This window comes from Indicator indicator, chromosome 7 (genome assembly GCF_027791375.1).
Source record: "Indicator indicator isolate 239-I01 chromosome 7, UM_Iind_1.1, whole genome shotgun sequence".
Classification (NCBI taxonomy): Eukaryota; Metazoa; Chordata; class Aves; order Piciformes; family Indicatoridae; genus Indicator; species Indicator indicator.
In genome coordinates this window covers 19,402,293-19,427,062 of record NC_072016.1, presented here as the reverse complement: position 1 = coordinate 19,427,062, position 24,770 = coordinate 19,402,293, and the positions used below count along the sequence as shown (strand labels likewise).

At 43.7% G+C, this 24,770-nt stretch overlaps 1 protein-coding gene across 1 annotated transcript in view; it reads right to left on the bottom strand.

Annotated features, from left to right (window-relative positions):
- Positions 1-1,431: 1,431 nt before the first annotated feature.
- ZSWIM8 (zinc finger SWIM-type containing 8) overlaps positions 1,432-24,770 on the bottom strand; it is a 55,967-nt gene continuing 32,628 nt past the window's right edge. The window contains exons 6-26 of the mRNA XM_054382105.1: positions 24,101-24,182; positions 22,713-22,833; positions 22,179-22,380; positions 21,676-21,851; positions 18,285-19,293; positions 17,365-17,496; positions 16,271-16,450; positions 14,839-15,022; positions 14,223-14,321; positions 13,194-13,318; positions 11,802-12,033; positions 10,890-11,042; positions 10,095-10,317; positions 9,604-9,893; positions 8,647-8,870; positions 7,877-8,359; positions 7,125-7,293; positions 4,753-4,926; positions 4,167-4,286; positions 3,048-3,226; positions 1,432-1,836 (exon numbers count right to left, since the gene is read on the bottom strand). Of these exons, the coding sequence (XP_054238080.1) occupies positions 1,633-1,836; positions 3,048-3,226; positions 4,167-4,286; positions 4,753-4,926; positions 7,125-7,293; positions 7,877-8,359; positions 8,647-8,870; positions 9,604-9,893; positions 10,095-10,317; positions 10,890-11,042; positions 11,802-12,033; positions 13,194-13,318; positions 14,223-14,321; positions 14,839-15,022; positions 16,271-16,450; positions 17,365-17,496; positions 18,285-19,293; positions 21,676-21,851; positions 22,179-22,380; positions 22,713-22,833; positions 24,101-24,182 (4,761 nt within the window). The 3' untranslated portion in view covers positions 1,432-1,632. The remainder of the gene's footprint in view (positions 1,837-3,047; positions 3,227-4,166; positions 4,287-4,752; positions 4,927-7,124; positions 7,294-7,876; positions 8,360-8,646; positions 8,871-9,603; positions 9,894-10,094; positions 10,318-10,889; positions 11,043-11,801; positions 12,034-13,193; positions 13,319-14,222; positions 14,322-14,838; positions 15,023-16,270; positions 16,451-17,364; positions 17,497-18,284; positions 19,294-21,675; positions 21,852-22,178; positions 22,381-22,712; positions 22,834-24,100; positions 24,183-24,770) is intronic.

Genomic DNA, 24,770 nt, shown 5'->3' with positions numbered 1-24,770 from the left:
TTTGGAATTTCACCCCTGAGCAAGTGCAAAACCCTGACAAGCTGGTGAAATGTTCGGAAAAAAGAACGTTGTCAGCCCGGAAATTTCAGAGGGGTACAAATCACTGCGGCAAGTTGGGGCCTGGCCCATGCCTATCAAGCTCTTCTCAGTGCTGTTCAGCATATAGAAGAAAAAGAGGAGGTGTCTGGGCCTACAGACAGAACAACAGGCATGGCAGCTGTACTGGAAAGCCAGCCTGTGCCAGTATCCATTGCCCATCACGTCCATGGCTTTCTTTTGTTGAGGGTTCCAGAGCTGAACACAGTACTCCAGGTGAGGTCCCACCACAGTAGAGTAGCAGAATCACCTCTCTCCATCTGCTAGCCACACCTCTTTGGATGCAGCCCACGATAAAACTGACCTTCTGGGCTGCAAGCACAATCCAGGACTGAAAGTGAAGATCTGAATAAACAAGCATGCAGCAGTTCCACACAGCTTCTGCCTGCTCACTATGAGGAATTTTTTCAGAGGAAAGACTGCAAACTTCTGAAACTACTGACCTGTGTCTCGTAGCACTGAGCTGTCTATTCAGCCAATGACAGTCTTTGCAGAGATGCGTCATTCTTAGAGCAGTACCAAGCAAGAAATCTTTGGCTCACAGCTTGTGTAAAAGCTCTGGTTATCTGCCTTGTGCTGGACTGGCGTTTCCCAAGGCAGGAGGCTATCTACCAGGACTCCCAGAAGCTCCCACTGACACATTGCTGGCCAGCTCTATCAGACTGTCAACATCATAGCAGAGAGAAGAGAGAGTCAGTCTAAGAAAACGAGTGTTTAATCAGGAAACGAGAAGAGACAAGGGATAAGAAACTGATTACAGGAGAGTAATACCCCAGCCAAAAGAAACACGATTGTAAAACTTGGAACAACCAGGATCAAAACATCCTATGAGCCAGCAGTGCCCAGTGATGGACACTCCTGAAAAAGAAACCAAGTACTTCTGGCTGTCTCCAGGTAGCTCAGTGCAGTCATAGACTCTGACTGCCCAAGCTCCAGCCTCTGGCCCTCAGCAGGTGCTGCAGAAAGCCACAGCAGTGGCCCTGGCCCTGCTAATCCAGTCTCAGCTTCTCTCAATAGGAGGTGCTGAAAGGAATGAAGGGGCACTGGCTGTGCACAGCAATCCCAACGGGAGATGGTGTGTAGAGTAAGAGAAGCCCATACAAAAAAAAAAAAAAAAAGTTTACATATTTATAAATGCCAAAATAAATATTTAAGACAGAATCCCCCACCCCTCTAACACGTGCGTAATCAGACTGCAAACTGCTCGCAGGACAGCCTCCAGGGGCTCAGGGAAAAAAAAAAAAAAAAAAAATCAGTGACTACACCACAGGGCAGCCAGTTCAACTTCCTTCTCGTTTCCTGATGCTTCTGAAGCCTGCAGCCCATGGAGGAGGAGGAGGAGGAGGAGGAAGAGCGAAGCAGAGCGCCAACACGCAGCAGTGCTGGAGAGGAATGTCATGGTATAAATACATCAGATCAGTGGTTTCCAACAAGTTAAAACTAAAATAAAAAAGACACCATAAGGAAGGATAATAATAAATGGAACTACAACTATGCGGGGCAAAGGGTTGTGTGTCCAGGGAGCTCCGCCTGCTGTCACGGTGAGAAGGTGGTCATTTCCAGAGAAACCCTTTGCCACAGCTCCTTTGTCTGCTTGCTGCGCTTTAGGTTCTGGAGAATATCATTGAACTGCATCACGCCCATGGGAGTCAGGCAGAAGGCGATTCTGGCACTGCGGATGGCGTTCACAAAGTCATCGTAGTCAGCTGAAGTGAGATGGATCAGCCGATGATGGATGTACTGGATGGGAACAAGGAAAGAGCCGTAAGGCATTTGCTGGTGACACTCAGAGGAGGTCCCAGTGCACATGATCCTGTTACCCCATGAAAAGTACCAGGACTCAGAAGCTCTGACAGAAGACAGCTAGCTCGAAAGACAGCAATGTTATATCCCACATCTTAACACAACCAAGGTGAGTGCCCACCAAAATGCACCACACAGCACCAGCAGGTGTTCTTTCCTTCATGAGCATGAAATTGTGCCACATTACAGCACAAAAGGGCCAGCTAACACCACCCTGCCACCACCAGCATCTAACCCTCACACCATTCACTCTGCAGGTTATACATGGGGATGTCTTTGCTAAGGTGTACGGAAGGAGTAAAGATTACACTAAGTCAATATAAAACATCTCTAGATTTAGCACTGTCACTTCCATCAGCTTCTCAACTAAGGCCCAAAAATCCAGCTTCCATGAAATCTATTTCCCTAACGCAGCTAAGAAGAAGAGCTCAAGTGAACAAGCTGTCAATTCTCAAAAAGATCACCTAGGAGATAGGACAGCTGATCCAAACTGGACAGTATGTCTACTGGTCAGTTATTCAAAAGATGATGACACACACAGGGTGTCCTGTTGACACTGCTTTAAGGAACAGGCAGCTCAGGTATTCTAGCTAGCTCACTGAAGCACACCTGTCCTGGATTCATTAAATCCTGAGATATCTCATCCATACTGGTAGCTGACCAAACCACTTCCACTATTAGTGCCAACATTGGCACACTAGACAGCCATGCCAGGGCTTCATGACAGGCTACAAAACAAGGAAAGAAATAAATAATTTAATAAAACCCCACATAGTAATAATAATAAAAAAAAAGCTAGGAAGCAGGTGGGGGTTTTAAAACCTAGCAAAGTACAGGTATGGATAGCATTTGGGGGGAAAGAAAAAAAAAAAAAAAGAGAGAACATGGAACATAGAACCATCTAATCCTTTGTGGTGAACACTGGAAGAAGTAGTACAATGAGGTCCTTTGTATGCAGCCTCCATACAGGCAAAGCAATGCCTACTCTAGACCCTGCTGAAGGAGACAGGCATCAGACAGTGGACTAGTTCAGCGACCAGCACCCAAGTTGCTGTCCCCTCTGCAAACACACACACACTGAGGTAGTACCTGTGAGACAGGCAATGGCCTGGTAACTTTGCTAGGCAAGAAGACCGGCCATACATTACCTGCATGTAGGCCTGCTGGCACCTCTGCACTAGCTGGTGGAAGGCAGGTGTGCGCAGATGGTTGTGCAGATGGGCAGGGTTGAGCCTCTGTAGAGCTTCCATGATGATCTCCTGGAGCACAAAAGGGCTCAGCACACCCTTGGCTGCACCAACGCAAAACTGATGCACATAGTTTACACCTGCACAGGAAGAAGAAGTCAGAACAACAGAGTTAAGGTAACAGAGACACAAGTCAAGTACTTCCCAGCACGAACCTGGATTTGGAGCATGTTCTTCTGAGTGCAATATATCCTCCTAAGGCTTGTGGGAGATAGTTTAGGAAACTCATGGGGACAAGAGATCATTCTGATACATTCATTAAGTCTGAGTGGAAACCAGGAACTACCCTCAGTCACTGATATTCCTGATCCATCTGTCTTATAAAGGGGTTATGAAAGAAAAATGATGAGGCAAAGTAACTGCATAGGCAAGGATACACTGCACCTCCTTCCATTGTTCCCTGTCTGCCCATGTAGGAAGCATCTACAGCCCCAGCACCCAGGTCTTAAGGAGGCTGGAAACAGTCAAGCTTCCCCACTGCTGCCTACAGTGGAGTTCCCCTAGCAACAGCAGAAGCCATGCCACTAGGCAGGTTGTTTGCAGGTTGGTTTGTTGGTTTCTTTTTAAGAAATAATTGGGGGGAGAAACAAACAAACCTAGACAAAATACACACAAACAAACCAAAACAAACAAAAAAGATCCAAGAACAAAGTGGAATCCAAACCATTTGTTTAATAAACAGGTAGTGTGAGCACAGGTCTTCACAGAAGGTATAAACATACATAACAAAGAGGAATACCTACATGACAGTAGAAATGGAGAAAGTTGTTATAGAAGAGATACAAGCTCTGCTCCCTATCCAACCTCATGCCTCAAAATTCAACAGCATGCTCACGGAACACAGAAATGGGACAACTGCCTGGATGAAAGGGCAGCAGAGTACTTCTGAAACATTCTCAGAAATGGGATCAGGTGTCAGGTTCACCCAACCCTTACGTTTCGCTCTTTGGAGAGCTCTTTCCCACCATGATCCAAATCCCAGCAAGTGGATTTCTGCTGAAGTACTGCTCTGAGCCTTACCTAACTTTGCAGCTAACCCAAGGAGCCATTTCACATCCTCTGTGTAGGGTGGGCTGCGGGAGAAGTTGTTGGGATGGTCGTTGTGAGCTCTTCGGCCAAGCATCTCCAGAGCCAGCATCCCTGTGAGAAAGGGGCAGACAGAGTCAAGCAGCACTTCTGCCCAGCTTAGCTTAACTTAGCACTTCTTATTGCAACACAGCCTGATGGCCTGCCCTTCATCAACAGAATATTCCTAGCTGCAAAGAGTTCAGAGTGAAACAAAAGGCCCAGCCTGGAGCCTGTCACCAAAAGAAATATCTGCAAGAACATCTGGATCTGCTGCTCCAGGCTGGGAAATGTGCACAACAACCATCACCCAGAAATATTACTGCAAAGAGATGGTTCACTAGCATCTACAGCAGGGTCAAGCAGAAAGAAAGGCTGTATTACAAGACGTATGCTGAAAGCAATGCATTTGCTCCAAATTTTGCAGCAGAGAAGCTACCCAAATCAACCTATTCAGGAGCAAAGATGAGAGGCCAACGTCAGTCTGCAAACTTTTCACTTATTCCATTACAGCCACAGAAACCCACTTGGCCATCCTTACCAACTCGGTACGCGGAGTGGAGGTAGTGCAGACCCTGAGGGCTCACAGGCTGACTGTGCTGCTCATCCTCAGCAGGAAAACTCCCTGTAACAAGGGAGTTGGGCTGTGAGGACAGAGTTGTCAAGGAAGCCCCCTGAATCGCTGGGAACGTTGATCCTGCATGAACACTTCCTACTGAAGAGAGGAAAACAGCAGCATTAGGACCCACCACCAGCTTTAAAGGTTTACCTTGGCCATCATCTCCCTCACCTGACCACCCCCTGCCAATATTGTGTTCTGCTCTCTTAAGCAGAATAATATAGCAATTACAAATGACAGACTTGTAACTGAAATACACTGGGCTTGGAATATCATCATTTAATTTGCAAGCTGGGCCCAAAAGGGGGCAGTTATATGCTCGTCCATTTCTTTTGGAGTATACTGTGAACAGGTACATTATCCATCTTTTACACACAAATAGATGTGCTGCCTCAAAGGTCTTTGTTATTATTAAATGATATGCCTGGTTCTGATTTCTTGTCCAAGGAAACAAGCATGTGTATGTCTAGACCTGATGAGAAACTGCTGAGGAAAATCATTGAGCAGGAACAGTGTGAGGATCAAGACCAATATAGTGAGGTTCCTCCACTTCAGCTGTAATACAGGTATCACCCAATCCAGCCACTATGTGGGAAGAGAGAGGGATAGCCTCCAATCCATCCTTGGGAAGAACAGCCATTGCATATGCTAGGAGCATATATCAATAGCAAAGCAACTTGAAAAGCTGTCACCTTCAGATACTGAACTAGGATGAGCAAAATCCATTATATTGTACCACCTATGCTTGTATTGACAGCAGTTAATACTGAGCCAGTAAGCTGCATTCTGACAAAGGATTCAGGTTTTAACATTCCCTCTCAAGAAAGGTACAGAAAGGAAAAAGCTTGAGAATTTCAGAGTAGAGATGCCATTAGGTGTGTGCATGTTGTTACCCTTATTTTCACATCTTCTCTCTGGTGCTTAGTACAACAGGTTTGGCAATGCTCCAGGTTCTGATTTATCCTCTTCCCCTGCCACTTCCACCTTTTTCTTCCTTCTCCTCTCCAATGTTTACAAGTGCATAGTTGAACAACTGAAAACAATGTGCCGCCCAGGAAGGAGCTGTCTGACCTTCTCAATCAAGCAGACACACAGTACCAAATAACTCAAAAAGTGAGGCTTTGAAGTCTGGCCAAGGAGAATAACCCATAAAGAATTGCTGCCAGAGCTCAAGTGTCATCATGTGACCATGTACTCCAGGAACTGTGAAACAGTATTTTCAGAAGTGGAAATAGAAGTTTATGCAAGCCATAAACAATGGAAACTAGAAAGGGTGGGGTTGGTTTTGCTTTTCATTATTCAAGCATTCTAGGATGAGTTAGTTCTGGAAGATTCATAACTCCTTAGAAAAATACAGAAACAATTTCTCACTCTTTACAGCCTCAGTCCAGGACTAAGGCTGTCCCGCAGGCTCTTCAGATCCTGAGGCATTCAGAACTATTCTGATTGCTTTTGTGGTGGCTTTTTGGCATCAAAATGCAAGATAAAAATAACTGAAAAGATTCTCCTGACAATCTGGATAAGAAGGAGGCCAACACAACTCCAAAGTGTTTTCCCACATACCAGTGTTCCAGCATTTGGTGACTTGTGAAGCACTCATAAAAGCACATGTACGAAGAGGCAAACATAACAGCCTTTCCAGTGAGGGAGCCTGGGTCATGACTTGATTGACTGGTGCAAAACTGCATGGCAATGACAATTCACTCATCTGTTGTTCCAGTGCTGCACGCTACTTGATGGGTCTTCATGATCACTCTAGCCCCAGCACAACATATGGGCAATCATTCAGATTGTCACTCACATGATCCTGCCAAAACATCCATCCTCTCTCCAGAAGTTCCACCTTTCGGGTAATGGCTGGCACCAATCCCTTCATGCAGGAGTAACATCAATTAGAGCTACTGTGGCAGAAGTCTGCCTGCACTGTCTCTTCATCTCATTGAAAGGAATCATAACAGCCTGCTCAAGATCATCTATGCTCATCTTGCCCAAAGCTCTCTGTAAGTCAAAAAGGCCAGGAGGGCTCCAAACGCACTTTAGTCTGAGAGGGCAGAGTAATCTCATACTGGAGATACTGGAGGAATTCAAACACCTCCAGCTGAATCTGGCCCCCTTATCAATCCCCATACCGCTGAATACACACATTTTTACGATGGAGTGGATTTGGCCAGTGGATTTAGTGCAAGAGCCCCAGTTTCACCTGTGATCAATGAGGAAAGGGACTTGACTGAGGTACAGCCAGGAGGCACCATAATCAATCCGTGCTACACACAGAGCAGAGCTGGAACACTTACTCGCTACGCTGGAAGACAGAGACAGTCCTGTCTCACTGTGATAGGGATGCACCGCGATCTGCGTCATGGATGGGACGGGCACACCAGGGAATGACACTGCTGTAGCTGCCAAGGACGGTTTGGCTACTGAGTAAGGGTACTGTGCTCCTATGAATGCTGGATGGACACCCTGGATGGAGGACAAGTAACAGTCATTTTCTACTTCTTCTGACCATTCAGAAGTAATCCAAAACACAATGGCCCCACGCAAACCCCAAAGGATGGCAAGTCCCATCTGAAAAGGAGGAGGAAGCACAGGAAGAAGAGACACAGGAACTACTTGCATCCCATGATCATTACACCCGCTTGCTTCTCCTTCTATCAAATCTAATCAGTTTGCAGAAAGTCACTCCAAGAAATTGACCCTCCTTTGGCTTTCCCTGTGTAGTCTCTATTTAGCCAGAAAGCTTCCAAGACAAGCTGTCTGTTCAGTGTCTTCTGACAAACCATAAAGCAACAAAAATTTAAAACTACTGATGTATTATTTTCTGTATTTTCTTGAGACTTGAAATGCACCCACCACACATTAAATGCTCCGTATTACGCAAAAACTGAGATGGGGAACCAAAGTGAGTATCACGAACTGGCAAGTAAGCGAGAGCAGCAGCTAGATCTCAAGGTCTGAGCCCCACACTCCCCCCATTCTGATGCACTCCCTATGGAAGCAGCCACACAAAGTCACCATAAACAAACATGGCACAAGTGAAACTCACCTGCGGGTACGCTGAGCCAGGGACCGGGAAGACAGCCGGGCGTGGCATGTGCTGGATAGTGTGTCCGATATACTGGGGGTTACAGGGGATGTGAGTCTGAAGGGTAGTGTAAGGGTGGAGACCTTGTGTGTGGGTGTGTGTCATTGCTGGCCCTGCCATGGTGTGCTGCTGGTACATGGTAGACCCCACAGAGATCACCGGCATGACAGTTGCTGCCGCAGTTACCGCAGCTGCCACCGTTACAGTGGTTGGCTCAGAGGTCACCCGGTTGTCTGTCAACCCATGTGCTGCTTCAGAGGCAGCCCGTGCACCACTTGCACTGCAGCCAGTGGCACCTTCTCTCTGGGCTGGGGTCCCACCAACAGTCTGTTCATAAAGCCAGTACCACTGGTGAGCTACTTCAAAGAGGACTTCTGGGTAGACACCACCTCCTTTGGCTGTCTCTTCTACTGCCATACAGGCCTTCTCCAGCATCAGATTGTCCTGGGAGCAGTGAAAGAAAAGCAGAAGTGAAGAATACGAAACTAGAAACACAAGATGGCAAAACTACAAGAGAAATGTGTAAGGCACTCTAAAACGGCAGATGCTGTGAGGAGCAGACAGATCACAACTATGCAGTGGAATAACCAGAATTATCTGTGAAACATGAGAAATCCACGTAAGTGGGATTACAGCTGTCCAGTGGAACAGCCAAACCAATTGCACAAGAAACAGCATGTTCTTGATGCTAGGAATCAGCTTGCACTAGCCAGTCCCCATGCCATGCTCACCTGCTCCTTACACTGCACCAGAGCCCTCTGGATCTCATTTGGGTTCAGTGCATGGGCATGGGGAAGGCAGCTGAGTGCCAGCTCAGCAGCTGCCCGCACCATGTTGGAGTCTCTGGCCCGTGAAGCTCTGTCTGCCAATGATGCCACCTCTGGAGGAGTCAGATGTCCATCCCAACACTCCACCAAGATGTTCAAAGCTGCACTACCAATCTCCATGGCCTGCCCTAAAAGGAAGAGAGAAGACTCTCACACCACTGTATGCCCAGCACAATTCCAGTCAGCTTTTCCTCAACAGGAGGTGCACTCCTCACTTTCTTCAGGAGCAATGAAATAGCACAATTGCTCCCTTTAGGCTTCAAATCAAATTTAGCCTCTTCCTCACAAAACACAAAGACAGGCAAGAGCCCTCAATAAACAAGTATTGAGTGAAGGTACCAAAATCACAGTTAAGGTAAAGACGCATTGAAGGCAGTGAGAGAAACTTGCTATATCTGATTTCCCTACCCACAAACCACAGCTTGGACTGTCGCTCTATTTCCATCACATCAGGAAAAGATTAATTTTCAAGGTATGTTTTTCAGGCTCTAGAAGTCATGGATACAAAGCAGGCAGTAGGCCTGCGTGCAAACAGAAGGAGGAAAATGAAACACTAAACACAGCCAAAGAGCATGTTCAGACTTGACAAATGTCTGTCTCTTGAGCAGACCCCTGACACAGAAGTTAAGACCGGTGTGAAAAGACTGATAGATGTTTCAACAAGAAACAGGTCACAAGAACTTCCCAGACCAAAACAAGCGCCACCATGTATATCATTGGTGCTCAGCATCTACTGCCAGCTGTGCCCAGAGCTTGCATGGATACCACAGCACATCAGCATCATCATTTTTGCGAATAAGCTTGCCTCCCTCTCCTCCTTCCTGCCCAGAAGTAAGCTTCCCAAGAAAGATTTGCTGTAACCTGTGATCCAAGAGACATGGGACGAATATGTTCGAGAGAGCCAGTTGGGAGACACAAAATTGTGCAGCCCTAGTGCATACAGTCCAATCTCAAAGGCGCAGAGATGAAGGTTGCGGTGTGGTCCCTGGTGCCCACCACTGGAGGAAGGGTGGGTGAAGATAGAGGTACTGCTGTTTCCACCTGCTTTGATAAGGACTGTCTTAGCCAATTCAAAGTAGAAGTGAGCAGCTGCCTCTGAGGGCTGGTTTGGGACATGAGGAGCATGGCTCTCCAGCCGTCTCCCTTTGTATCTAAAAGAAAAAAAAGACAGAGGAATCTTTCAGACAGCAACAAGTACCCCAAATTCACTACCTGAAGCAGAGAGTTCCTGTCTATAGGGTCCAGAAGAACCAAAGAAAATTCTCTCAGGGAAGTACTTCATGATGCACACATGCTGCCACCCTAGCATCAACACCTAAAAGTTGCCTCTGTGTATTGGTATTATTTATTACCTGCCAACTTCCACAGTCTTTGCACGGGCTCCCCCGCTGGCTCTCCTACTGCCACTGGAAGATGAAGATCCCAGTGAATCACTAGAAGAACTGCTGATGCTGTCACTGTCCTGTCCTCTGCCCCAGGATGTTGCTGCCCATCCTCCACGCAGTGGACGCCGACTGAGCGTTGGGGAACTGTCAGAGGTAGTTTCAGGAGCACTGCTGTCAATACTAGCCATGCCTACAACACCAGAACCAACACAGTAATGTCACCTGGGTTGGTCTCAGTGCCATTTTGTAGTTCTCAGATTAAAAGGCAAAGAGTCCAAGAACAATGCATCTTTATTTCCCCCTGTACACCATCCCAGCCCCTGACTCCATCTGCCAAGCTCAGAGTATAACCACAAGAAGCAAATATACATACAAAGTCAAGTCTTACAGATCATATGAGTATGAAGAAAATCTTTCTTGCACAATATACACAAAGGCTTCTCACATCCTCAGCCTCTTAACTTGCGGACTTCAATAGAAGTAGAGAGAGGCAGAGGCTCCTTACACAAACAAACTCAGTTTCTGGACCCAGGAGCACAGTGCTCTACTTCCAGAGTCCAGCAGTCATTCAGCTCCAGACATCTAATCCATCACCCAGAATGTATCTGGTGTGAGAAAGGCATGGTAGCTTCCTAAACACCTCAGAGACAATCAGCTGCTTCTGTGACATAGGAAAGACTAACAAGTGGAATGAAAGAGCAGAACTGCCAAAACCCCAGCAGACTACCTAGCTAGATGCTATAATAACTATGCAGTTTCTACCTGTGTGTTTCTTCTTCTGCCTGACAGGTGAACCCCAGCATCTCCCATTGTATCCACCTCGACTTCCAAGGGCCAGACGACTGGGGACCTTTCCCTCTTGTTTCAAGACAGTGGCCTCTGCAGCTGGCTCACAAGGGGACCTCTGAGAGCTCTCTGCATAAACAGGACAGTGACAAGGTAAACATTATGATTTGTTCTGTACCTCTAAAACCAGATGTGGCTATTTAAGATATAAACAGCAAAAGATGCAGGACGTTTATAAAATGAGTGGTATTTTTGAGCAGGATTATCTCCATTTTGTTTCAGTACCAAGTGTATCATCTGATACCAGGCCACAAACATTTAACTTTAATGAGCCAAGATTTGGAAAAATTGCTACATGTACAGAAAAATTTTAGAATTAAAAATGTTCCAGGCAAGCCCAACTTTACTGCAGTCACCCTCAGCTGGTATTGATGTGTTTGGGAAGAGTTAAGAGAACACTTGCTTTCCATCGAATGTTACTCTCTGTGATGGTTGCCACCAAAGTGGAGGCACAGCTTGAATAAAACCACATTTAACTCTTCCTTCAGCAATCTTAGTTACTTATCTTGCATGAAGGTACCTGGCTCAGTGTGTAACTTTGAAATCCTGCACATCTGTGATACAAACCTACAAGATGGGAATCACAGTAGTTTTGTGTTAACTGATTATAGAACTGGCTCAACATAGGAAAACCTGAAAATTACTGTAAATTTCTATGCAGTAAGAATGTGTACAGAAATAGATCCAGACAAACAGATAACGGGGAAATGACATTCTAGTAAAGCAGACAGATTATAGTATAATCTACCACTGACTACCTGCCAAAACAGACCCCCCTCAAAAATGCACAGTTCCAGGTTTGCACTGCCCTTGCAGAGCACCTCTTACCCTGTGTACTCTTCTCCACAAAGTTCTCAGGACTGCTCTGGACTGCAGGGCTTACAGCAGCTTGCTGAGTGACCGAAGTCCCTGGAAGCTGCTGGATAGCTGCAGTGGACTGGGCAGCATGTTTGGAAGGAGATTTTTGATTTGCTACTGCAGGTTTGCTGGATGAGTAGAAAGAACTCAGAGTCTGTGGTTTGTGAGTTTGACTCTCTCTGTCCAGGAGTTTGTCTAAAATCTTTAACAGCAAGGGAAAAGGAAAAAAAAATTGTGAAAGAAAAAAAAAAGGGTGGGGGAGGTAAAAGAGAAGCATAGAGCAGCATTACACTGCGACACAGAGGGAAAGCACCAAATCAGCTTCATGGTAGACAATAAATTCAATTCGTTGGACAAAAAAAAAAGAAAAGAAGAAAACATTTATTTTCTAGAAAGTAGGCATCATCTTGCTGCACTGAAGATCAGCAACACCAAGTTGAGAGCCATGTGCTCTGTATTACTGAGGAAGCAGAGATTCATTTGTACTCAGTAATATGCCCATTTTCACTTCAAGTAGCCATTGGATTTACTCAAAAAGCACCCAAGACTCACAATACAGAAGTAATTCTGGTACGTCAAGGACAGAAAGGAGGACTCTGTGTTTAGTTCTGTTAGTAATTACATGTTCTTGTTTAAGTACAAGCATTCTGTGCTCACCATTCACCATGAGTGTTACAGAGCATTTATTTGTAGATGACTGATACCTGTTATTTCCTGGAGAAAAGTACAGCAAATATGCTTCTCCTTTGGGAGACAGAAAGACCCTAATAGTTTTCTTTGGGTAGAAGATTTCTGAATAGAAAAGCTTCACAAAACCCTTCATGAATATCCATTCAGCATTTTTTGGTATTTCTTCCTCCTTTGAGAGGGAGGAGGGGCAGAGTTTTACTGTCTCTCTTGCATGGGAAATTAAGGCACAAGTGGACTGAACTAACATAGCAAAGAGGTGAGAGGTTAAGAAACTAAGGCTTTGCTAGATAATACTGTTATGCAAGCCAATACCCCTGCAGCAAAACAGAATCAATCCCCAGATCACACACACAGTGTACACTGGAAATCCCTGGGAAAAAGGACTTGTTTTAGCAGGCAAGTAAAAGCATTAAGAGCAGTTAAAATGCATCTCCTGACTGGACCTTAAGAAACCTAAGGAAAAAGTGCCTCTTTCAGGGCAGTGTACACTGCGCCATCAGATTTTTGCACCAGAAGGATATAAATACCACAGTGTGGCTTGTAAATCTTCAGTAATGACACAGCAACTTGCACTCACTGGCAGAACTATCAAACCCATCAAAACCCAAGCTTTTTTTTTGTTTTTTTTTTTTTGCTCTGCACCATCCTCTTCCCTTTTAAAGGGAAACTCACCTTCTTCAGCTTAGACTGATCATCCTTGTAAGTAATCATCAGGGCCAGTGCCAGATCCCCTTTCTCCCTTCGGGTGCCTTCACACAACAGAGGATGTTCTGCTTCACTGACAGTTGTTTTCATGCCTGCAGGCCAGAAAAGAGGATGAAGAGACAAATGAGCCTATGAGACTACACCACAACCTGAGTACTAATTAAACCTCAAATGATATTACTCACTTCACTCTCACAGGCAAAATAAGGCAGATACCCCCACACATCATTTTTCTGTTAACTTTAGAAATAAGTCATAAATAAAACCAGAAGGTGCTGTCTGTCCCAGAACATCAAGTTTGCTACAGTTGTCAGAACAACCAGATCCTTATGTGCCAGAGTCCAAGCAGGCCCAAAACTCCATGTTAAAACAAACTTTTCCAGTTTCTGCAGATGCTATGAGCCAGCATTGCCATACCATAAAGTACTCATGTTCCACATTTCAGACATGAGGCAACAGAGGACAGGCCTTATTTAATCTATTATATTTCTTTTGCAAGCTGCTTTTAAACATGCACACAGTATCGTCAACATAACATACAGCATCAGCACTTTTTGAGGAAGCTGATAAATGAGGCAAGAATCCAGTATTATTATATGATGATGAATTATATAATGCTTTAAGAATACTTCTGCCAGTCTTTCACTATCATTGTCCAACCTCTTCTGAAAAGATTACCTTTCTTTTCTGAAACCGTCCATCAACATTGAAGCCCAGGCAATACATCTTTTGCAACAAAAACACAATGGGAAAGCTAAAACTCATGTTACTGCTTTAACACTGCTCCTGTCCTGTATCCCCCCTTTCATCTTCCACAGCTTTGCAAAGGCATCTCAACCCTGGCATATAGAATCTTTCTGCATCTGGTTCTCACAGAGCAAACACTTTCCTTTCTTTGCCAAACTGGAATGAACTGCTTTCTCTCACCATCCAAAATGAGGCAGGATGTAGAACACAGATGAAGAATGACAGTCTTTTCTTGTAAAAGATTCTTACCAAGAGCAGCAACAGCTGCCTCAAAACCAAGCTCTTCATCTCCGGTCATTTCACTGTTCCAGTTACGGCTTGGGGGTCTGAAGCCTGTAAGAGAAATCACTGAGAGAAGACAGTACAATTAACACTCAGCTTTCAAAATTAGGACCTTAAGGACCTTTCAAAATAAGGACCTTTCTGAATTTGCAGAGCTTCCTGTTGTCCTGCTTATCAGTTTCAAGACTACAGAATTGTCTTGGGTTTTTTTCCCTTTCTCTCTCTAAACTCCAAAGACTCTGAGCCAGGCAGGTATATTGCCAAGTCAGTTCAGGTTGTTGTGTTCTTTTTTTAAATACAAGGTTTATATTAGCTTCCTCTGAATATAACCAGCATAAGAGTAGACAAGTCAGTCATGAACATAGGATGCTGTAATGCGCTAAGTTTCCAGTTGTTTTCAAGTATAAGGAGAGACAGATCCACTGAGGCAGGAAAACCTCTAAAGCAACATGGAGGGAAGTGCAAACAACAGTTTCACAGGATAGGTTGTTCTTATACAGAAGACAGTTTCTCATTGAAAATCCCTCAAGACCTAGCATCTCAGAACATGCCCTTCACACATTCAAGCTAGTGCAGACAGTACCTGGAGTGCACAAGACATCAAATATAAAGCTAGCCAACATCAGAGGCAAGACAGGACGGTAATCACATAGTGTCCCTTCTCGCAGCTCTTCAGCTTTTCCTCGAATAGTGTTCATCTCATTAGTGCCCAAGGGAATCTTCTTCAAGAGGGCTGCAATCTCAGACTCCTGATATGCCAGCTTCACCTGGTAGTATCCACAAGGAAACAGAAGCAGTTGTCATCAGCACAGGCCCCATGGGCAGTGAACCATTTTTCTGCATAAAATACAGCAATAGTTTCTATTGGTTCATTAAGTCACAGCAACTCTTAGCACCCCAGCCATTAAATTTTTGGATCTAATAGAATTCTTGCCTCATATTTATGCACTTTTTAATTTTTCACTCAAATATTAATTCTTGAGCTGCATACAGAAAACCCATGCATCGCTTGCATAAGGACACCAGGAGAAGCATCAGACTGGATGAGCCAGTGGAAAGGGTGATTACTCACAACTGTGGACGAAAGGATGCTAAGTAACATACCCAGCCCAGACAATAGAGACTGACTAGCAGAAGAATGGGTACGGAGTGGCAGCACACATGCCACCAGGGTGAAGACTGTTACATTTCACTACTTTGTGCAATTTTTCCACTCTCTCCCTTCTTAACACGTGCAAGTGACTGTTTTCTTTTAGGTAGCAAGCGACTGCCAATCTCAATATTCTAACTGGATCATAAAACATATAGAGTTAGCAAAGCAAATGTAGTTGGTGGATACCTAGCAACAATACACACCTCCAGGGACTGCACAACTCTGGAGTGAAAAGCAAGGCAGCTGACAAATCACACACAAGGTCTTAACTGAACATGACATTTTTTTCTAAACAGGAAGCCTTGTAGTAATCAAGCAGTGCCCAAAGTAATACACCTGTACAGTGCTTATGTTCACTTGCCAACAAATGAGATATCAGCAAGAGTAACAATTTTCAAATATGTAACATTTGCATCAATTCACCCTAATGAATAAGTTTCAAACCATTTCATCAATGCAACGATGAATTATTTTCCCTTGATTAGCCAAGCAAATTGGAAACAGTTAAGTAGTAAGCTGTTGTAATCAAAATAATACATTTATAATGATTTTCAAATATTTTGAAGCCTGTGACTTCACGTGAATCAAAAGGCCTCTTGAAACATGAGGTCTGAGCTTCCTATCAAGGAAGGTAATGCCATGTGAAGTGGTATTTCTAATCTCTTATCTGGCAGATCTGTGTGTGCTAAAGGGATGTGCACACAATCCATTTAGTCAAACTGCGATCAATTTTAAGGAAGCATATAAAAGCATAACCAAGTATCAGGAGTTGAAATGGAAACCACATGACCAAAAGCATTCAAGCAGAACAATGTAGCTTATGGACTCTGCTTTTTTTTTTTTTTTTTGAGATGTTTCATACCTCCAGAGCCTTTGTAGAAGCAGGTGGTCTCTGCAGCTCCAGAGCAAACATTCCTATTCGGAAGGCCAAGTTGTGGTATTCCAGTCGCTCACTCAACACCGTCAGCAAGAAAGCAGCTTTAGACAAGGTGTTGGTTGCCATCCATGTCTGCTTGCTGGTTGATACTTTGTTCTTTTTGCCCTGTTTGAGGAGGAATTTGTCACAGGACACTTTCCTAAATATCCTAAATTATTCTATGTTTGTCCTCCTACTCTTTGCAATAATTAGCAGACAGAGGAAAGAATAAAACACATTCAGATTTTATTCCCTTTACTGAGAAATCACAACTCACAGTGGTTACTGACTAACATCATTACTACTTCTTTCTCACCCACAGCACAACAAAGTGGAAGAGGTGGCTCATTGATAAAACATATGTCCAGTATTGGACTGATGCTGTGCAGGCAGATGGTGCATGGATTCCAAGGGAATCCTTCCACACAAGAAACACTGCTTAGTGTCACTACAAGTGATTTTCCAGAAGTTTATGCTTATTTCCTTCCTCTCCAAGCCTCTACCCTATCCAGTGGTGTACATTATGAAACAGGAAACAGGTTTTGGAGAAAATCACAAGAAACGGGGTCACTTGAACAGAGCTGCACAAAAATCAATACATTTTATGGCTGCTATACAATCTCATAGCACACAACAGCAGGCATCTCTTTAGACAAAACATCCTCTGAAACTAATGTTAGATAGTGTGGCTTGTTCAACTGATTTAAAATAGATTCCTAAAGGAGCTGCAGTTTTTAACAGACAAACCAAGCTTCTCTCTAAAGCATAAGGAAAAGCAAAGAAGAAGCTTTTAACTAAATTTAAGTTTCTGAAGACTCCAAGACCTGCTGAATGACCTCTTATTTTCTTTCTCCCTTTTATTCACCCCCACACGCATAGTGATCAGGCACATGAATGAAATCCAGAAGATCAATGCAGAGATAGCATCAGTGAATGAGAAATCACAGCAAATGAGAAATGCCCAGGAATGCTGTCGCATCCACCCCATATATCCATTTCAACTCACTCCCTACCCCCAAAACTAGGTAACATCTCTCTACCTTAGTTGGCGGCTGCTCCACTTTGAGATCTGGAGGGTTCGCCAATAGGTCCCTGGCAAGCTCTACAGTTAAGCGGCATGCTTCATTGCTGTATCCATGCGCATGCAGGGCCTCTGCACAGGCAAACAGGATCTGCAAGAAGGAACAGATGGTCATATTCAAACCACACTCCGCCAGGTTGGAGCTAGCCAGCTCAAACCTCTTGTTTGAGGTTTGCGGCAAAGACGCTGCAATTAACTGCAGTAGTAGATGTTCTCAGAGTTCTCCTTTCCTGGACCTTCAACACCAGCCCTCTAAGTATCCCCCATAAAGCCTTTTCTTCCATCTATCCATCCCATCCTCTCTCCAAGTACTACAAGAGATCAGAGAATAGTGCAAAAATAACCCTAAAGCCCAAACTGTCTGACTATAACTATTTCCATGCATCTCAATTTCAGCTGCTTGCTCATATAGGTATAAATTCTGGATGTATTTTGAGGTTACTACAGGATTAGACTGCCTCTGGCTTTCTAGAAAGTTTCTGCTTACATAGCTGTATCTAAATTTTTCCTGCTGGACATGTCTCAGTTTTCCTGTTTTAATTTCAGCTCAATTTTGCCACCTCCAAGGGTAAGATTAAGTAAAAAGCATACAGTGTTCTGCCTACATTTACAAATCTTGGAGTGTGAGGTGGGACTAACTACAACTGGGACGCACTTGAAGTTCACACAAAAACAGGGAGTCAAGCTTCTAGGAAACAGATGCGTGATACTAGTGCATTAAGACTGTAGATATCTTATGATATGGGTTCTAGCAACATTATAACTAAGCACGTAATTTAACAACATACAAGGTTAAGCATGACAGACAGGAGGGCGGTGAGACTGATGTACACAATACGTAAAACTGCAAAACAGTGGTTTGAACTGGATTCAGCTCACCTCCATCCGGTTCTCCTGCTCCAGAGGCTTTATACCAGCAAATATATCCTGCTCCTCTTCATTTCCCCCTTCAGCTTTGTCATCATCTTCCTTAGATACCTCTTGTGGATTCAGATAGTACACCTGGTAATCATCTTCCTCTTCTCCTTCATCCCCTCCACCTGCTGCACCATTCTCTCCCACTTCTTCTGGCTTCAGGCTCACACCACCACTGTTCTCATCTGCAGAAGGCAGGTCATCATCACCACTACCCATTTCCCCCACAGGATCCTTGGGAGATTTCTTGGTCATGGAAGCATTCCTGACACTGGGCTCAGGTCCCTCAGAAAAGTACACCCCACCATCCTCCTCAAAGGTGTCCCGGTAGCTCCTGCTCAGTGGGCTTTCTGTAAAACTAAATGTGTTGCTGGCTTCCGCCCCCAGAGCCAAGCTGCTGTCATCCAGGCTCATCTCTGCCAAGTCTGGCTCCAGAGAGCTGTCCTCACTGCTCATGCGGCGTTTCCCACTGTGTTTACTGGTCAAGCCTTTGCTCACTGGCAACTTTGCTTTGCCCACCACAGTCTTGTAGGCAGCTTTGTCACCTTCTGCTGAAAGCCGCCGCAGAACCCTCTGTGGCATTTCAGAGACAACTTTCCGCTTCCCCGTAAGTTCCTTTGGACGAACTGCTGGCTCCTGGGGAGAGGGACGCAGCCTGTCCCCAGGCTGCAGACATGGTCCCCCAGGCTCCTGTCCATGAGTTCTACCAGCCTCACAGGCATTTTCTGTGTACTGTAATCGGCAGCTCCTCTGCTGGATGGCCTTTACCCAACAGAATGAGTTCTTTTTGTCCGTGCTGCTATATGTTATCCCAGGAATGGGATAAGCTTCCTCCCAGTTGAAGTAACAGGCTTCCACAGCTGGCTTGAAACCCTGGAAAAGCTTCTCCAGTGATTTCTTGTGCTGACCCCTCTTAACATTATCTATGACTTTCAGCTGCCACTGTCTGAGCTGTGAGCAAAGGTCCCTGCGCCTAAGAGAAGAAAGAGTACAAGTTAGAAAGCAGACACAAAACACACCTGCAATAAACCACCTCTTAGCCACAGAACACCATCTGCTCTGGATTAGAAACATCTCTTGCTGAATTAAGTATAAACAGGATGAAAAAAGGAACACGGGTATTACAACCAAGTCCAAGTTAGGCCCATGATAATCAAACAAAACATGAAGAGTACCAACACAAAAGCATGACATAAACCAGGAGGTGCAAAATGAAATACTGTCTATCCTGTTTGCTTATCTGCCCTAAATAAGGTATTAGCAATATGAGCCTCATCAGCCTCAGTCTGAAGACCAGTGAGTGCCACGGGGAACTGCTCTTGGAAACCCTCACAAAAGAGTTTGCAGCAGCCGTGAAACACATCTGTGAACAACTGCAGTCAAGACGTTCACAACAACAATCTAAACAGCCTACCCAGGGAAGCACAATGCCAGATAGGGCCACCTAATCTACCTCCCAGGCACTCACCTCTTCACCCTGATACACCAGTCTAAAGCCCAACAATTTCATTTAGCAGACTGTCATTAGCGGATTAAACTGTTGCAAGTCACAAGCACAGAACAAGACAAAATAACTGATGTTCAAATAACTGAGGAAGCAGCAAGCTGCTAGAGTTATATAAAACTTAAAATACACAGCAGTTAGTCCCATGGCACATAATACCACGGGAAGAAGAAAGCATTTCTGCATTTCCCAGCACTAAATCTCACACAGGGTCTAAGCACATGAGCAAGATAGTCTAAACAGATTACATGTTTAAGAGACTTAATTAAAGAAGAAAAAGACATTTCGAGAAATTGCAACAAGTGTCTCAAGCAATTGCCATCTTGCTTCTGCCACAGGTTTCAGAGAACTGAGGTGCAAGACCAAGGCTGCAATCCTCTGATTTCCTATCAAAAGCCAAAGAAAAACAACTACCAAAAAAAACCCCAAGCCCCCAAAAAACAACCCACCAAAACCCCACAAAACAAACAAACAAGCAAAAAATCAAATTAAAATGGTCTAACCCAGTTTAGGACAAAAGGGCCTAAACAAAACAGACTGATGTTATTTGGCCACCTAAGAAATTAACGAGGGAGCAGACTGGTAGCGCTTAATCAAGGAGAGGATTTTCAAAAGGAAAAAAGGTGAAACTACTTATAAAAGGTAACTGGGAAGGAGGTAGCAAGTCTCAATATGATTTGCTGGGAAGAACAGCAAGGACAAGTAGAAGAGGGTTCTTCTTGGTGACTATTCAAATGCCAAGAGAATAGGTAATCAAGCAGGAGCATTTCAATTATGCATGAGCTCAAGCAGGTGATCAGATCAAATTTGAACTGCACCAAGTAAGTCAAATGTGAATACACATAGCACAGCTTTCGTACTGCATTAAAAGCCAAAACCTTTTATGTTTTTTCTATTTGAACTGATTGATGTTTGAGTTTATTTTAAGCCTTATTCCCAGTTTCCTACATTTTCCTTCCCCTATTTAGCTACTTCATATTGTAAACTGTATGTCCAAGACAGAAGCTGCACTCATTTTACCGTCCCTGATGTATAGGGCATTTTATTAATGTTATACAACTCACAGAAAGCAAATCCCATTAATTTGTAATGGTATTGAAAATACCATCCTGTTTTCATTTGTTCTGGAAAACTTTTTCTGGTCATTTATGGCACATAATTCAGTACATTTTACACAACATACTTTGTAGACTGGATGTACAAACCAAATTATTGCAATGTCAACCCCAATCTCAACATAAGCCTGCACTACCTCCACTGCTATTTAGCTGGTGCTAAACAAGGATAGTAGTCATGTACCAAGACACAAAATGGTTTCAAAACCTACATAAACCTCACAGTTTTTCCTCAGACAATTGAAAATATTGACTAAAAATCACACACAAGTGATGCTCTTTACATATATGCTGCACAAAATAAACTCCCTCAGAGCACAGAAAGCAAGAACAGTTCATCTTGAAACAGACAGTATGTGATTGAGCTAAACTGAAATCCATTACATTGCTGAATAGTTAAATTTAGAAGGCATTAAAATTCATTGGTAGCCAGTGTTAGAATTCAAAGAAATATTCTCCACTGGGACACTGAAATGCAGGATTACACACATATGTAAAGAAGAACTCTCAAAAAGCAAATTATTCACACTAAGTGATATTGCTAAAAGTGAGCAGCAATAGCAGTTAAAGTAATTACAATGCTCTTGAACCTAACATAGCACAGAGTCCAGGAGGACTGATGGTTGAACAGGTAACGTGGTAATGACACAAATACAAGAAATCTACAGAAAGAAACTCTTGAGTGTGCTTGAGTATCACAGAAATAAAAGAGAATGCATCTGATTCTGGTACTCACCTCTGTGGGCTAATAGTTGGGTCAAGGACAGCCAGCCTCCAAAGAACCACCATCTCATCACACATACTTGCACAAGCATGAGCAGCTACTTCTGACTGGCCATTGCTGCGCCCCGTGTGCCCGCTAGCACTGCTGTGTGATGCAGATGTTCGCACGCTGTACCACCAGCCAGTTATCTGTAAAAGAAAATGTTCAGTGGAGCTGTGTTGTGACCAAATTCTCATCCCCCACTCTTACTTAATCTCCTAATCATAGGATCTGTAGGTGGTACCATGTCTCCTGGACAGAAATCAAATTAAATGTGCTGAACAAGAGATAAAACTCTACATATTCATGTTAAAAAGATTGAGCTGTGTTACTGGGAGATCACTAAATCAGTACAAATGCAAACTGTAACATTATTTTAGAATTTATATATATTCAGCCATGGATTGTACAGGGATGGTCACTGGCTCAGCCTGGTTTCCAGAATTTTCACACACACAGCAGAGAGATTTGACTACCTGCTCATAGTTGAGACACTGGTCAGTTAAAATCTCCAGCAAAGGAGCTGCATTGCTATCCCGTCTCTTAAACATCTCCCGTACAATGGAAAGCAGGTTCCAGATTCCTTCAGGCTCTCTTCCTCGTAGGGGACGCAGGAGACATGCCCACTCTGCAGCAGCTGGTGGCTCCGTGGAAGAGAGGTACATTGAATTCACATCACTGCAGATAAAACAAAAGAGCAGAGATGAGAAAATTTTAAATCAAGCAGAGCCATAAAATCTCCTGAGCATATTCCACATAAAAAGTGTATTCATACCTCAAATGGGACAGACACATGTAACCTAAAAGAGGATGCACAACGAGACTGAGAACACCACACAAAGCAAGGTGTTATGCACATACAGTGTGCTCCACTCAAATAACATTGGACAACACAGTCCAGAAGAGTGACTGTGAAACTAAGCATCCTTCAATCCATGGCATCACATAAGGGTACAGGCTATACGGATTACATGAGTATCACATTTTCTTTTCAGTGGGAAGCAGTTTACCTGAAAACAACAGGAGAGGGTCCACAGAATTTATGAAGGGTTTTCTTTATGTTGTCACTCAAAGTAAACTCATCTAAGTACCAGGTGCTTTGATCTGATGCAGAGGGTCCAGCAGTGGGATCTTGGCAAAAGAATAACACACATATAGTCTGCAAGTTCTGAAGGATACTCTCTTCTCTGTGTCCAGCCACAGAGATTATAAAGAGAACAGAGTCAGTGTTGCACAGTTTATTTTGCCTGTTTCATAACTATCTTAAAATGCTATCATAATGTTACTGTAACCACTGACAACACCAAACTGGGAGACTTGGTTGGCATGCTGAATGGTAGCATTACAACCAGAGAGACCAGGAGAAATTTGAGGACTGAATCAACAGAAATGGCATGAAGTTCACTGAGAAAAAATGGGACAGAAAACTCCATGCATCAGTACAGACTGAAAAACAAATGGCTCAATAGCTGATAGAGTCTGATGATTATGGTGGATGCTAAGCTGAACACAAAGCAATAGCAAACTTTTGCTAAAAACAAAGCAAAATAAAACAACCTGCAAGCTGGGCTATATTAAGAAAAGCACAGCTAGTACATTTAAGGAATTCATTCAATCCCCTTCTACCTTGCACTGGTAAAGTTACAGCTGGAATATTTAATGCAGTTTTAGATCTCCCCAGGCCAGGAACTGAGAAACCAGAGTGGATATAGTGCAGGGGTGTCAAGATAGTTAAGAGTCACAGAGCACATGACCTATGAGGTAACACTGAAGAAAACGGGCTCATTTTATCTAAAAAGGGTAATTATTAACAGACTACAGCTACTTGGAATCATGAACACAATGTAGACAAATTCTTCTTAGTAATAAAAGATGCTAAAAAAGAGAATTAATTCTGGACATTAGGAATAACTGAAGGGGTAACACAATACCTAAATGAGGAATACCTCTAATACAACACCAAAATAAGAATAACTTCTCTGGTAACTATGATTTGGCTAAGATAGCACAAGCCACAGCCAACCCAATCTAGTGTTGCAAAATAGTCCTGTTTCAAATAGGAGGTTGGAAAGGTCCCTTTCAATCAACATTTCCAGGAGTCTGTAATTAATACCAACCTAAAAAGAAAAAACTTCCCTTAGAAAGGTGCATTGCCTGAGGCTCCCTTGCTCTGCATACACTCTGAGGTGTCCATTACACCAGCAATTGCCTCTTGTTGTGCAATACATGCATGCAAGAGCCTGTGCTTATCCCTTTTCTTGGACCTCCATCTGCAATCCCCACCCACGCCATCTCAATATGATAACAGACCAGATCAGAAACTTGAACCAATGGAAATATATCCACTTATATTCTTATCTGTGACAAAGATTACTGACATAATATATATTTAAGTTACCTGGGGCTCCACACACTGTGTTGATGGCAGTAGACTGAGAAGATAACAGCTCATCCAGCAAGCGCTGAGCTGTTGGAAGAATCTGAAAACATGAAGCAAATTTTCAATACACACAGTGCTGCTTATCCTGATCTACCTAGCCAAAGATCTGCCTGGATTTTCATGACTGAAACACTGATAATTTCAGAAAGGACGATAGAGGGTGCTACAGATTACAGAACAGCAAATCAGCTCATAGAGTTTGCCGTCCTCTTTCTCAAAGCAAGCTCATAATGCAAGGCTACTTCCTATATTCACACCCTAAGAAGTTAACAAAAACATCATAGGTAATTAGTTCCTTTCTCATTTCTAGAGTAGGAGTCCACAGTGATACTGCAGCTATGTTTTAACAGATATGGAAGTCAAGATCAACCCTTTCCTGTGCTCTGAATGTTGTTTTTTGTTCCTCAATCCTTTCTGTAAAATCCAAGCTAACGGGAACAGAGAGGCAAACTACAAATTCCATCTACATACAAGGTTTTGGGCAGACTTTAGCTTATTTACCATCCTGCTACCATAGGGACCATCTATATATTAGCTCGCACTCAACAGTAACATCCACAGCTTCAGGATGGTTCAAAGAAGGCTCACAACTAACTGTAACATCTTAAGTAGATATACCCTTAACATG